We start from the raw sequence: 15,100 nt of genomic DNA, 5'->3' as shown, positions 1-15,100 counted from the left end.
GTGTGTGTGTGTGTGTGTGTGTGTGTGTGTGTGTTTTAAAGATTTTATTTATTTATTTATTATGAGAGACACACAGAGGCAGAGACATACGCAGAGGAAGAAGCAGGCTCCATGCAGGGAGCCTGATGTGTGACTCAGTCCAGGACCTGGGATCACTCCCTGAGCTAAAGGCAGACGTTCAACCACTGAGCCACCAGGTGTCCCTGATGATTACAACTTTGTCACAGACCTTGAACTCTGGTTTTGTGATGTGACTAGTTTCAGTTTTCTTTTTCAATATTCGTTTGCTCTGCAATCTTTTCTAGATCCATACTGTAACTGTAAAAATGAAAATCAAATGACAAAAAAAGAAGGAATATGAACAGGTCAACATAACAAAGTCATACACTATATCCTGAGTGTATTTTGGTTGGATTGTTAGAAGAAATGACATCTCAAAGTTGTAAAGAAAAACATATATATACAAAAATAAAATTAAATACCTTGAAAGGATAGAATATAACTCTTTTTTTAATAAATTAATTTTTTATTGGTGTTCAATTTGCCAACATACATAATAACACCCAGTGCCCATCCCGTCAAGTGTCCCCCTCAGTGACCGTCACACATTCACCCCCACCTCCTGCCCTCCTCCCCTCCCACCACCCCTAGTACGTTTCCCAGAGTTAGGAGTCTTTATGTTCTGTCTCCCTTTCTGATATTTCCCACACATTTCTTCTCCCTTCCCTTATATTCCCTTTCACTATTATTTATATTCCCCAAATGAATGAGAACATACACTGTTTGTCCTTCTCCGATTGACTTACTTCACTCACCATAATACCCTCCAGTTCCATCCACATTTAAGCAAATGGTGGGTATTTGTCATTTCTAATGGCTGAGTAATATTCCATTGTATACATAAACCACATCTTCTTTATCCATTCATCTTTCGATGGACACCGAAGCTTCTTCCACAGTTTGGCTATTGTGGACATTGCTGCTAGAAACATCGGGGTGCAGGTGTCCCGGCGTTTCATTGCACCTGAATCTTTGGGGTAAATCCCCAACAGTGCAATTGCTGGGTCGTAGGGAAGGTTTATTTTTATCTCTTTGAGGAACCTCCACACAGTTTTCCAGAGTGGCTGCACCAGGTCACATTCCCACCAACAGTGTAAGAAGGTTCCCTTTTCTCCACATCCTCTCCAAAATTAGTGGTTTCCTGCCTTGTTAATTTTCCCCATTCTCACTGGTGTGAGGTGGTATCTCATTGTGGTTTGGATTTGTATTTCCCTGATGGCAAGTGATGCAGAGCATTTTCTCATGTGCATGTTGGCCATGTCTATGTCTTCGTCTGTGAGATTTCTGTTCATGCCTTTTGCCCATTTCATGATTGGATGTTCGTTTCTTTGGTGTTGAGTTTAATAAGTTCTTTATAGATCTTGGAAACTAGCCCTTTTTAGATCTTGGAAACGTCTTTTGCAAATATCTTCTCCCATTCTGTAGATTGTCTTTTAGTTTTGTTGACTGTATCCTTTGCTGTGGAAAAGCTTCTTATCTTGAGGAAGTCCCAATAGTTCATTTTTGCTATTGTTTCTTTTGCCTTCATGGATGTGTCTTGCAAGAAGTTACTGTGGCCAAGTTCAAAAAGGGTGTTGCCTGTGTTCTCTAGGATTTTGATGGAATCTTGTCTCACATTTAGATCTTTCATCCATTTTGAGTTTATCTTTGTGTATGGTGAAAGAGAGTGGTCTAGTTTCATTCTTCTGCATGTGGATGTCCAATTTTCCCAGAACCATTTACTGAAGACACTGTCTTTCTTCCAATGGTTAGTCTTTCCTCCTTTATTGAATATTAGTTGGCCATAAAGTTGAGGGTCCACTTCTGGGTTCTCTAGTCTGTTCCATTGATCTACGTGTCTGTTTTTGTGCCAGTACCACACTGTCTTGATGACCACAGCTTTGTAGTACAACCTGAAATCTGGCATTGTGATGCCCCCAGCTATGGTTTTCTTTTTTATTTTTTTTTAATTTTTTAAAATTTTTTTATTTATTTATGATAGTCTCACAGAGAGAGAGAGAGGCAGAGACACAGGCAGAGGGAGAAGCAGGCTCCATGCACCGGGAGCCCGACGTGGGATTCGATCCCGGGTCTCCAGGATCGTGCCCTGGGCCAAAGGCAGGCGCCAAACCACTGCACCACCCAGGGATCCCTGGTTTTCTTTTTTAAAATTCCCCTGGCTATTCAGGGTCTTTTCTGATTCCACACAAAACTTAAAATAATTTGTTCTAACTCTCTGAAGAAAGTCCATGGTATTTTGATAGGGATTGCATTAAACGTGTAAATTGCCCTGGGTAACATTGACATTTTCACAATATTAATTCTGCCAATCCATGAGCATGGAATATTTTTCCATCTCTTTGTGTCTTCCTCAATTTCTTTCAGAAGTGTTCTATAGTTTTTAGGGTATAGATCCTTTACCTCTTTGGTTAGGTTTATTCCTAGGTATCTTCTGCTTTTGGGTGCAATTGTAAATGGGATTGACTCCTTAATTTCTTTTTCTTCAGTCTCATTGTTAGTGTATAGAAATGCCATTGATTTCTGGGCATTGATTTTGTATCCTGCCACGCTACCAAATTGCTGTATGAGTTCTAGCAATCTTGGGGTGGAGGCTTTTGGGTTTTCTATGTAGAGTATCATGTCATCGGCGAAGAGGGAGTTTGACTTCTTCTTTGTCAATTTGAATGCCTTTAACGTCTTTTTGATGTTTGATTGCTGAGGCTGTTGAATAGCAGTGGTGAGAGTGGACATCCCTGTCTTGTTCCTGATCTTAGGGGAAAGGCTCCCAGTGCTTCCCCACTGAGAATGATATTTGCTGTGGGCTTTTTGTAAATAGCTTTTAAGATGTTGAGGAATGTTCCCTCTATCCCTACGCTCTGAAGAGTTTTGATCAGGAATGGATGCTGTATTTTGTCAAATGCTTTCTCTGCATCTAATGAGAGGATCATATGGTTCTTCGGTTTTCTCTTGCTGATATGATGAGTCACATTGATTGTTTTATGAGTGTTGAACCAGCCTTGTGTCCCGGGGATAAATCCTACTTGGTCATGGTGAATAATATTCTTTTTTTTTAATTTTTTTTGAATAATTTTCTTAATGTGCTGTTGGATCCTATTGGCTAGTATCTTGTTGAGAATTTTTGCATCCATGTTCATCAGGGATATTGGTCTGTAATTCTCCTTTTTGGTGGGGTCTTTGTCTGGTTTTGGAATTAAGGTGATGCTGGCCTCATAGAACGAAGTTGGAAGTACTCCATCTCTTTCTATCTTTCCAAACAGCTTTAGTAGAATAGGTATGATTTCTTCTTTAAACGTTTGATAGAATTCTCCTGGGAAGCCATCTGGCCCTGGACTTTTGTGTCTTGGGAGCTTTTTGATGACTGCTTCAATTTCCTCCCTGGTTATTGGCCTATTCAGGTTTTCTATTTCTTCCTGTTCCAGTTTTGGTAGTTTGTGGCTTTCCAGGAATGCGTCCATTTCTTCTAGATTGCCTAATTTATTGGCGTATAGCTGTTCATAATATGTTTTTAAAATCGTTTGTATTTCCTTGGTGTTGGTAGTGATCTCTCCTATCTCATTCATGATTTTATTAATTTGAGTCTTCTCTCTCTTTTTAATAAGGCTGGCTAATGGTTTATCTATCTTATTAATTCTTTCAAAGAACCAACTCCTGGTTCTGTTGATCTGTTCCACAGTTCTTCTGGTCTCGATTTCATTGAGTTCTGCTCGAATCTTAATTAACTCTCTTCTTCTGCTGGGTGTAGGGTCCATCTGCTGTTTTTTCTCTAGCTCCTTTATGTGTAAGGTTAGCTTTTGTATTTGAGTTTTTTCCAGTTTTTGAATGGATGCTTGTATTGCGATGTATTTCCCCCTTAGGACTGCTTTTGCTGCATCCCAAAGATTTTGAACGGTTGTATCTTCATTCTCATTAGTTTCCATGAATCTTTTTAATTCTTCCTTAATTTCCTGGTTGACCCTTTCATCTTTTAGCAGGATGGTCCTTAACCTCCACGTGTTTGAGGTCCTTTCAAAGTTCTTGTTGTGATTTAGTTCTAATTTCAAGGCATTATGGTCTGAGAATATGCAGGGGACGATCCCAATCTTTTGGTATCGGTTCAGACCCGATTTGTGACCCAGTATGTGGTCTATTCTGGAGAAAGTTCCATGTGCACTTGAGAAAAATGTGTATTCAGTTGAGTTTGGATGTAAAGTTCTGTAGATATCTGTGAAATCCATCTGGTCCAGTGTATCATTTAAAGCTCTCGTTTCTTTGGAGATGTTGTGCTTTGAAGACCAATCGAGGGTAGAAAGAGCTAGATTGAAGTCACCAAGTATAAGTGTATTATCATCTAAGTATTTCTTCACTTTGATTATTAATTGGTTTAAATATTTGGTAGCTCCCACATTCGAGGCATATATATTGAGGATTGTTAAGTCCTCTTGTTGGATAGATCCTTTAAGTATGAGGTAGTGTCCCTCTTCATCTCTCACTAGAGTCTTCGGGGTAAATTTTAGTTTATCTGATAGAAGGATGGCTACCCCTGCTTTGTTTTGAGGACCATTTGAATGGTAAATGGTTCTCCGACCTCTTATTTTCAGGCTGTATGTGTCCTTCTGTCTAAAATGAGTCTCTTGTAGACAGCAAATAGATGGGTCCTGCTTTTTTATCCAGTCTGAAACCCTGCGCCTTTAGATGGGGTAATTAAGCCCTTTCACGTTCAGAGTTACTATTGACAGGTATGAGTTTAGTGTCATCATGATATCTATTCAGTCCTTGTTTTTGTGGATTGTTCCACTGAACTTCTTAAAGGGGAATTTTAAGAGTCTCCCTTAAAATTTCTTTCAGAGCTGGTTTGGAGGTCACATATTCTTTCAGTTCCTGTCTGTCTTGGAAGCCTTTTATCTCTCCTTCCATTTTGAATGAGAGCCTTGCTGGATAAAGTATTCTTGGTTGTGTGTTCTTCTCATTGAGGACCCTGGATATATCCTGCCAGCCCTTTCTGGCCTGCCAGGTCTCTGTGGAGAGGTCTGCTGTTACCCTAATATTCCTCCCCAGATAGGTCAGGGATTTCTTGTCTCTTGCTGCTTTAAGGATCTTCTCTTTATCTTTGGAATTTGCAAGCTTCACTATTAGATGTCGAGGTGTTGAACGGTTTTTATTGATTTTAGCGGGGGATCTCTCTATTTCCTGGATCTGAATGCCTGTTTCACTTCCCAGATTAGGAACGTTTTCAGCTATGATTTGTTCAAATACATATTCTGGCCCTCTGGCCCTTTCGGCGCCCTCGGAACCCCAATTAAACGTAGGTTTTTCTTCCTCAGGCTGTCGTTTATTTCCCTTAATCAACCTCATGGTCTTTTAATTGTCTGTCTCTTTTTCCCTCAGTTTCCCTCTTTGCCATCAACTTGTCTTCTAGGTCACTCACTCGTTCTTCCACCTCGTTAACCCTCGTCGTTAGGATTTCTAGTTTGAATTGCATCTCATTCAATTGATTTTTAATTTCTGCCTGATTGGATCTAAATTCTGCAGTCATGAAGTCTCTTGAGTCCTTTATGCTTTTTTCTAGAGCCACCAGTAGCTGTATGATAGTGCTTCTGAATTGGCTTTCTGACATTGAATTGTAATCCAGATTTTGTAACTGTGTGGGAGAGAGGACTGTTTCTGATTCTTTCTTTTGAGGTGGTTTTCCTTCTAGTCATTTTGCTCAATACAGAATGGCCAAAAACAAGTTGTATTGGGAAAAGGAGAAAAAGAGAAAGAAGGAAAGAAAAGAGAAAAAGAAAAAAGACAAAAAGAAAAAAGAGAAGAAAAAGAGAAAGAAAAAGAATGAAAGGGAAAAAAGGGTGGGGGAAGCAAAAAAGAAAAAAAAAAACCACTGGGGAGTATCTTCTGATTCTGTATACTTTAAGTCCCTTGACTTCCCCTGGAACTTGCCCGTCTAGCTGGTCTTCTGGGGGTGGGGCCTGTTGTGATTTTCAGGTGTTAGCGCTTGGGGGAGCTGCTCTGCCCCCTGCCTGGTGCAGGGCTCAGTGGGGGTTGTTTACCCCGTGAGGCCCCAGGAGGAACAACCCCAGTGGCGGGGCCATCTCTGGAGCCCTGGAGTCAGCTCCCGCAGTAGCTCCGGAGCTCTCTGTCTGCAGGGCCTGGAGGCTCCGGGTGGGGGCCGCTGATCTGCTCAGCTCGGGGCAGGAGCGTCCTTGCTGTCCATGGCCCTCCCGCCCTCTGTCTGTCCCGGGGGGAGGCCGGATCCCGGGCTGTGTCCCCGGAGCCCTGGGCTCCCGGTCTGCGCTGTTGGATTCGAGCTCCCGGCCGCGCAGCCCCCTCTGCAGATCCGCTGCCCGAGCCCCTCCGAGCTGCTCTAGGTCCAGCCCTGCGCGCTGCAGCCTTTAGGGAGCTCAGCCCCGGGGTGTGGTGCGCTCTCCCCGGTGCGCAGGTGTCTGTTAGTGTCCCAGGGAGCCTGAGGGCATCCCCGCCCTCCTGGGGTCCTGCTCCAACTCCCTGCGAGGCTTTTCCGCCCGGGAAGGTTGGTGCAGCTCCTGCTTCTCTGGGACAGGGCTCTCCTGTCCTGGGGACACTCGCCCCGGCCTTAGCCTGGCTCCTCGTGGGGCCACTCCCCCTTGGAGGCCTTTTGTTTCTTTATTTCTTTTTCCCCGTCTTCCTACCTTGATAGAAGCCCGAACTCTTCTCACTGTAGCGTTCCAGCTGGTCTCTCTTTAAATCTCAGGCCGAATTCGTAGATTTTCAGGATGATTTGAAGGTTATCTAGGTAATTTGGTGGAGACAGGTGATTTGGGGACCCTACTCTTCAGCCATCTTGCCCCTCCTCCGATAAAATGTAACTCTAAAGATGAAAATTTTAAAAGACTTCAACAAAGCAGAAAAAAAAAAAAACAAAAAAGGAGAAGTAGAAGAGGGAGGAGAAAGAGGAGTAGGAAGAGGAGGGGGAGGAAGAAAGCAAATATGATCAGACAGGTGAAGAGAACAGAACCATACACTTGAGTCTGGGTGTATTTTGGTCTGTTTGAAGAAACTGCACCCCAGAATTGTAAAGAAAGAAAAACATATACAAAAATAAAATAAAGGATGGAACATAACTGTAAAAATGAAAATTTAAAAATATTTTTATAAAGTTAAGAAATCGTTTGAAAAAAGGAAAGAGAAAAACAATTAAAATTGGAAGACTAAAGAATTATGGAGGGAAAACCCATTAATTTCATAAACTGTGTTCCCCTAGGGTTGGAGTTTTGCAGTTCTGTGTGATGTGTAAGCTTGGTCTCAGTGGATGTTCTTGCTAGTCTTCTGGGGAAGGGCTTGTTGCACTGAATCTCAGGTGTCTTTGCCCAGGAGAAACTGCACTCCCTTTGCCCTGGGCCAGGTTCTGTAAGTGGCTCCTGATTGCTCTGTGTGGCTTTTGTTCCCTGAAGGCTTTCACACTGATTTATTTTTTATATTTATTTTTTATTGGTGTTCAATTTGCCAACATAGAGGATAACACCCAGTGCTCATCCCATCAAGTGCCCCCCTCAGTGCCCGTCACCCAGTCACCCCCACCTCCCGCCCTCCTCCCCTTCCACCACCCCTAGTTCGTTTCCCAGACTTAGGAGTCTCTCATGTTCTGTCTCCCTCCCTGATATTTCCCACTCATTTTTTCTCCTTTCCCCTTTATTCCCTTTCACTATTTTTTATATTCCCCAAATAAATGAGACCATATAATGTTTGTCCTTCTCCAATTGACTTACTTCACTCAGCATAATACCCTCCAGTTCCATCCACGTCGAAGCAAAAGGTGGGTATTTGTCGTTTCTAATGGCTGAGTAATACTCCATTGTATACATAAACCACATCTTCTTTATCCATTCATCTTTTGATGGACACCGAGGCTCCTTCCACAGCTCGGCTATTGTGGACATTGCTGCTATAAACATCGGGGTGCAGGTGTCCTGGCCTTTCATTGCATCTGTATCTTTGGGGTAAATCCCCAGCAGTGCAATTGCTGGGTCATAGGGCAGATCTATTTTTAACTCTTTGAGGAACCTCCACACAGTTTTCCAGAGTGACTGCACCAGTTCACATTCCCACCAACAGTGCAAGAGGGTTCCCCTTTCTCCACATCCTCTCCAACAGTTGTGGTTTCCTGCCTTGTTAATTTTCCCCATTCTCACTGGTGTGCGGTGGTACCTCATTGTGGGTTTGATTTGTATTTACCTGATGCCCAGCTTTCACACTGATTTAGAAGATGAGAATGGAAATGGAAGCCTCCCAGCCTTCCAGCCCCAGAGCTGAAAGCTCAAAAGTTCACGCCCCACTCAGTGAGCTCCTGCAGATTCCTGGGCCCTGCTCTTGCACTACTCCTCCAAGGGGAGGAAGGGGGTCTTGCCCGTTCTGCTGTCTGTTGGGCCCCTACTCAGAGAGCAGTCATGCCAACTGTGGCCAAGGTTTATGGCAACCCAGAGCAGAAAGCCCACATCTAGACTCAGTGTTTGCAGCCAGCATCCTTGCTCTGAGGCCTGGGAGCTCGGCCACATTAAGGCACCCCTGGTCTTCCTAAGACCCCAAGGATCCTGAGGCCACACTATCCCACCTAGGATTCTGCCCCCACTTCACCACTTTCAAGCCAGAAGTTCCCTCACCCAAGCAGACTTCTATAAGGTTTGATTGTGCACTCTGCTGCTGGTATCACCTTCTGGTAGTTGGCTCTCTTCCACTGTGGTTTACCTTCCCATATATCACCTTGGATTCACTTCTCTGTACCTCCTACCTTGCAGAAAGTAGCCGCTTTCCTATTGTAAAGTTGCAGCAATTCTCTTCTGAGATCTCAGGTTGAGTTCACATGTATTAAGAATGATTTAATAGCTATCTAGCTGAATTCCTGGGATGAGACAAAACTAAGGTTTCCTAGTCCTCTACCATATTGGAGTCCAATAGCATGTTTTTAACCTTAATGAATTTGTGTTCTTTTCAGTTTTTTTGTGTTTGATTTCTAGTTGTGGTCAGAAAAGATGCATTGTATGACTTCAATCTTTTTGGATTTGTTGAGATTTGTGGCTTAATAGTATGTAATTTCATTTGGAGAACGTTCCTGTGTACTGTAAAATAATGACTATTCTGCTGTTTAGGATGGAATGTTCTGAACGTATCTGTTAAAAGCAGTGCATCAAAAAAAATAAAAATAAATAAATAAATAAAAGCAGTGCATCAGGGATCCCTGGGTGGCGCAGTGGTTTGGCGCCTGCCTTTGGCCCAGGGCGCGATCCTGGAGACTCGGGATCAAATCCCACATCAGGCTCCCGGTGCATGGAGCCTGCTTCTCCCTCTGCCTGTGTCTCTGCCTCTCTCTCTCTCTCTCTCTCTCTCTGTGACTATCATAAATAAATAAAAATTAAAAAAAAATAAAAGCAGTGCATCATTTAAAACTATTCTTTCCTTGTTGATTTTCAGTTTGGGTCATCTCTCCATTGATGTAAGTGGAGTATTAAAGTCCCCTATGCTTATTGCATCACTGTAGTTTAGTTCCTTTATATTTGTTAATAACTATTTTATGTATTTGGGGGCTCCTATGTTGAGTGTATAGGTATTTAAATTTGTTATATCTTCTTGTTGCATTGTCTCCATTATTACGATGTAGTATCCTTTTCTCTTATTACACTCCCTCTGTTTTAAAGTCTGTTTTGTCTCATATAAGTGTTCCTACTCCTGCTTTATTTGGGCATCCATTTTCATGATAAATGTTTCTTCCTCTGTTCACTTTCTATCTGCATGTGTCTGTAGGTCCGAAATGAGTCTCTATTAGGCAACATATAAATGAGTCTTGTTTTGTTATTACTGTTGTTAATGAGTCTTGTTTTTTAATCCACTCTGTCACCCTGTGTCTTTTAATCAGAGGGTTTAGTCCATTTACATTCAAAGTAATTATTGATAGGAATGTATTTATTACCATTGTATTACTCTGGCCATCAGTTTGGTGCCATTCCCCTGATGGAGCCCCCTGAATGCTTCCCCCTCAATCATTATCATTCAAAGCTCCTGACACAAAAGGTTCATGCACCCCATGACATAGCCTAAGCACAAGACTATGGAGAGGAGCAGAGCCATCTTGGGGGCTACAAGACCTATGAGGTCAAGCTCAGACAATTTAGGACAAGTCACTGTAAGTGTGTAAACTGAGACTGAGTGTGTAACTGGTAAATGTCTGAGACCATTGACTCGGAACAACGTGGACCTAAAAGTCACCTTGGCCAGCAAAAAGAGTGTAGGGTTTTCTCTGGTCAAGTATATGGACCATTATCCTGGCAAGAGAGAACCAATCCTTGATCCATCAGGTCCTAGTTGGGGAAGAGTGTCTACTATGTATCTGACCAAGAGTCTTGGGCCTTTAGGGAATTTCTGCCTTAAAATATAGAGGGTGACAAACCATGAGAGACTCTTAACTCTGGGAAACAAAGGATTTTGGAAGGGGAGGTGGGTGACGGGATGCAGTAACTGGGTGCCGGGCAATGAGACCACTTGATAGGATGAGCACTGGTGGTCTATATGTTGGCAAAATGAATTTAAATTTTAAAAATGTAAAAATAAATTATTTAATTTTAAAAAAGAGAATTGTATAAGGAAATGCAAGAATGCTAGAAAACTTAGCTCATAGCTAAACACAGATATTATATCAGTGAAGGTGACAAAACATGAGAAACACCTAACTCTGGGAAATGAGCAAGGGGTAGTGGAAGGGGAGGTGGGCGGGGGTTGGGGTGACTGGGTGATGGGCACTGAGGGGGACACTTGGTGGGATGAGCACTGGGTGTTATTCTATATGTTGGCAAATTGAACTCCAAAAAAAATTAATTAAAAAAATTTTACAATAAGCACAGATATTTATTGCACCTGGCCCAGCTGTGGCCTTAAAGGTCCACCACACACCTCTTCCCCAAATACAAAGCAAGCAGAAAGAGAAATTCAGAGATCATTGACAGGATCCCAGGAGGATTTCAATCTAGGTAAAGGGTGAACCTGGAGCCCCTAGAGCAAGACAGAGGCCTGTCTGCCCTTAGTCTATTTGCAAATTATCTTCCTCTGGCCTTGTCCCCTCCACATGCAAGATTTGATCCCTTTACATGTTTTTACCATTTAGTGCTGATACAATTCCAGAGATTGAACTAGAAAACTGAAATTTCCAAATATTGGGTCAAAAAAAAAAACAAACCAGGGGATCCCTGGGTGGCTCAGCGGTTTGGCGCCTGCCTTTGGCCCGGGGCGCGATCCTAGAGTCCCGGGATCGAGTCCCACATCGGGCTCCCGGCATGGAGCCTGCTTCTCCCTCCTCCTGTGTCTCTGCCTCTCTCTCTCTCTCTATGATAAATAAATAAATCTTAAAAAAAAAAAAAAAACAAACTAAACCAAACCACATCAACAAAAGAAGCAGAAAATATTCCTCTTTTCTTTAGTGTGAAGAAAGGCAACCACTGTCCTGTGGCAGGAAGTAGTTCTGGCATGTGTTACCCTTAAAGACACCCAATTTCAGGGGTTGTTGCTATTCCTGTGAAAGTACCTTCAAATTCTAAATCTCAGGAGTTCTGAGGGGCTTTCTCTGTTGTTTGCCCCAATTCGTTTCATACTGAAATGAACCTGGCCTCTGAGTAAAGGGGACTTGAGGGGGATATCCAGTAGCTAGTGAAGAGAGCTGGCTCTTCTCCTTTCTCCCATATACAATAACTATTGAATCTGTAAGATTTCTGAGTTCAAGAAAGAATATGAGAGCCTGTACATCATTTAAACTATTGTAGGAAGTAAAAGAACCAAACCACACACCTGGGCTGTAAAAGAAAGAGGGATTTAATATAATATTCAAAGCTACTATTTACTATTTAAGAAAATTAAATATTGCCCCTTAAAATAATTGAATAGATGGGAAGAAGGGGTGTTGAGCAGATGGGGCCCAAGTACCACAAGTGCTCCAGCTGCTGAGGAAACATTGCATTGCCACTGGACACTCACTCAGCCCTGTGCTTGACAGTGGCCAGTTCTTTTTGTTCTTGAGTTCTGCTGGCCAGCCAGGACTGGGGCTTCAGCTGGCAGGACAGGAGGTAGCTAAGGACAGAGTGACATGTGTGAGTTGACCAGGAACTTCAATTCAGGAGTCCTTCCCAGTGTTTTCCCAGCAGCCAGAGTCTGCTGCCCAAGCAAGAGGGCTTGAGGCTGCTCAGGGAGCCAAAGAAGATGGATCCCCAGAGTGGCCACCAGAAAGAGTCCACCTCTACCCTCACCAGGCTCCTGATGGGTCTCACTTCTCATCCTTGTTGAGCCACTCCATAGACTTGAATGAGGCCCTACATGGATCCTTGGGCTGTAGGTTGTAATTACCTGCAGCCACCTGGAGCAGCATGATCTCTGTCATTACTTTGTATTCCTGGGCCAAGAGAGAAGGACAGGATGCATATAGAGCCTGGGTAGGAAAGCTGCAGGGCTTTGTGAGGATTGAGCAGTGGGCCAGAGGATCAGTCTCGGGTCTTTGCACACATGCCAACCCTCCTTCCTGAAAATTCATCCAGTTCCTACCTGTTCTCAGGTAGAGTAAAAATGTACCCTCCTCCAGGAAGTTATCCTTGATGCCATTCCTCTATCTGCACTTACTCACTGAATGGGTCTTCCACTTATTTATTATCAAACTACCCCAGTATATGTGAGGTGGAAGGGATAGAAAGCCAAGGAATGTTCTTCCCAGGGACATCTCTGATACCTACTCCTCTACCTTTCCCTATAGGAAGTGAAACAGATGCTCACCTTATTCTTTTTCTGGTGGTTGATCTCATTCCCCTGGAAAGCAGCCAACCAAAGTCCATCAGAAAAAGCCCTCTGGTTACTACTAGCTCATTATATCCATACTTTCTCATGCTGCACTAAGGCCAGGACACATGAGGGGGTCATGCAAACACAGATAAAAGGACTGGGATCTAGGCCAAGCTCTGGGGTCCAGTGAAAGAAGGATGGGGGTAGATGATCTGGCTATAGGTCTGGATCCTATAGCACAACCCTCTCTGATGACAGAAGGGGAGACTGAAGCCTCAGGAAGGAAGGGGCTGCTAGGCTACTTAAGTGCTCTCTGAATGTGGAGGGTCCTGACTTCACTCCCTACCCACAATAGGCAGCCTCACAGCGGGAGGCTGAGGTCAACTCAGACAAACGACAAAACTCATGCAGCTTTGAATGCAGAAATTTCTGCTGCTTCACTAGTCTCGGGCACTGGAACCAATGAATTAAGTGCAGTCTTCCTTCACTCATCACTGACATGGGCAAGAAATTCAAGCTCACAGGGGCAGCTGTGAGGTTTTCGTGCAGGGTGGTTTGACAAGAGAGCTCAAGGCTCAGTCCAGGGGCTTTCTGTTCTCAAACCTCAGGATCCTGGTCCCTCCTCCATAATCCCCAGGCTCACCCACCTCCAGGTACTTCTCCATTGCAATGTCCAGCATCATCAGATCAGTGAAGAAAGTGGCAAGGAAGGAAACGACACCCTGTGTCATGGGGTGGGGATGGGATGAGTCTCTGCTCTTTGATGCCCATAGAGACTCTCCCCTGAAAATACTTCAGCCTCCTGGCCCCCAGCTTCCCACGTGGAGCAGCCTAGGACCCTTAGCAGCCTCCTGTCAATTCTCTTTCCCCCCACCCTCCAAGAACATCACCTCCAGGCCTGCTTTTAGAAAATCACAGGGTATGTAGCCCTGTGGCTCTCCCCACCAACATTCTGTATCCAGTTTTTATAGACCCTTCTCCTAGGTACTTCTAAATAAGAATTTTAGAAGGTGTGGCAACAGGAGGCAGAGCTGGAGTCAGAAGGACCACCTGTCTTGATTTGGAGGCCTCCAGTTGTGAGAGAGGAGCCCTTCTTCTCTGATTCTGGGGGCCCTGTAACTCAGGCACACCCACCTTCATCTGCAGCCTTTTCTGGGCTCTCCAAAAGTCCATCACCAAGGTGACATTTTAGATGGCTACTCCTGCAAGGGCCAAGGATAAGGTCATTGAGACCATAATATCTTCAGTCCAATTCCCTCCACCATCTTTGACTTTAGAACCTGGACATCTGACTCAGGACCCAGAGTCAGCGGAGAGCAATGCTATATTATCCTTAAGCATGCCATGAGTAACTCTAGAACAATCTCAGCTCCAACATTCAGTCCATGTGTGACCTTAAGCTTGCAGCCTGGCCTCCCTGAGCCTGGTTCCTCATCGGGAAAAGTGAGAACTCCAGCTATCTCCCATGGTCTCCTGAGGACCCAGTGTCCTATTACTACCATCACTGTTGTGGCCCTCAACCCATCCCAACCCCATCACTGAGCAGAGGCCTGTACTCTGGGCTCTCAAGGTTGGTACAGGCCCCCATATGGACCAGCTATTGACAAAGAATGATAGGATATCTAGACTAGGGATTCTAGTTGAATGATATTGCTTGTCCCACCTCTAGTGGAGTCTTCACCCCAGGCTGTAATCACATACATGCCAAAGGCTTCACCTCCCCATGGAATGCTTCAGGCCATTTTCCTACACAGCAGTCTTTCTTCATCCACTCAGGACCCTGTTCCCTCACATCCTTCCTCTCCTCCCAGACCTGTACCTTCTATGCTACCTGGACAAGCAGTTTCCTGCTATGTGGGTTGTATTCGGTGCACAGCTTTTTAAATTTTTGAAAGCTCTTCTGGAATAGGGGGAGAGAAGGCAGGATCAATATATGAATAACGTGGCAAATTTGAGTGCAAGTCCCTTTTGAGAACCCAAAACAGTCCAGCTGCCTGGATGAGAGTTTTCTCTGGGTTCCTCTGAGCACTCAGGTCTTTGTAGGACATGGGAGGGAGCTCTCATGTTGGTCATCCAGTGTCTCCATTCCTATATTAATTGAGTAGCTCTGCTTTGGTCAATTTTGGTTTCAATTGGACAGGGCTAGTCCTTTATGCTGTAAAGTAAACACGTGAAGATATTTAATTTGGCTCAGCTCAATGTGGGACATTTAGGAAAACTGATTTCTAAAGTAGGAGGCATGATGGCCTGTTCTCCAGAGGGCTGAGTGACCCACCCACCAGCT

At 43.9% G+C, this 15,100-nt stretch overlaps 1 protein-coding gene across 1 annotated transcript in view; it reads right to left on the bottom strand.

Annotated features, from left to right (window-relative positions):
- Positions 1–505: 505 nt before the first annotated feature.
- ZNF713 (zinc finger protein 713) overlaps positions 506–15,100 on the bottom strand; it is a 90,872-nt gene continuing 76,277 nt past the window's right edge. The window contains exons 4-5 of the mRNA XM_072837666.1: positions 12,811–14,018; positions 506–6,880 (exon numbers count right to left, since the gene is read on the bottom strand). Of these exons, the coding sequence (XP_072693767.1) occupies positions 2,730–4,274 (1,545 nt within the window). The 5' untranslated portion in view covers positions 4,275–6,880; positions 12,811–14,018 and the 3' untranslated portion in view covers positions 506–2,729. The remainder of the gene's footprint in view (positions 6,881–12,810; positions 14,019–15,100) is intronic.

This window comes from Canis lupus, chromosome 8 (genome assembly GCF_048164855.1).
Source record: "Canis lupus baileyi chromosome 8, mCanLup2.hap1, whole genome shotgun sequence".
In the NCBI taxonomy this organism is placed as follows: Eukaryota; Metazoa; Chordata; class Mammalia; order Carnivora; family Canidae; genus Canis; species Canis lupus.
Note: the sequence above shows the minus strand (reverse complement) of the source record. Positions and strands in the feature narration are given on the sequence as shown.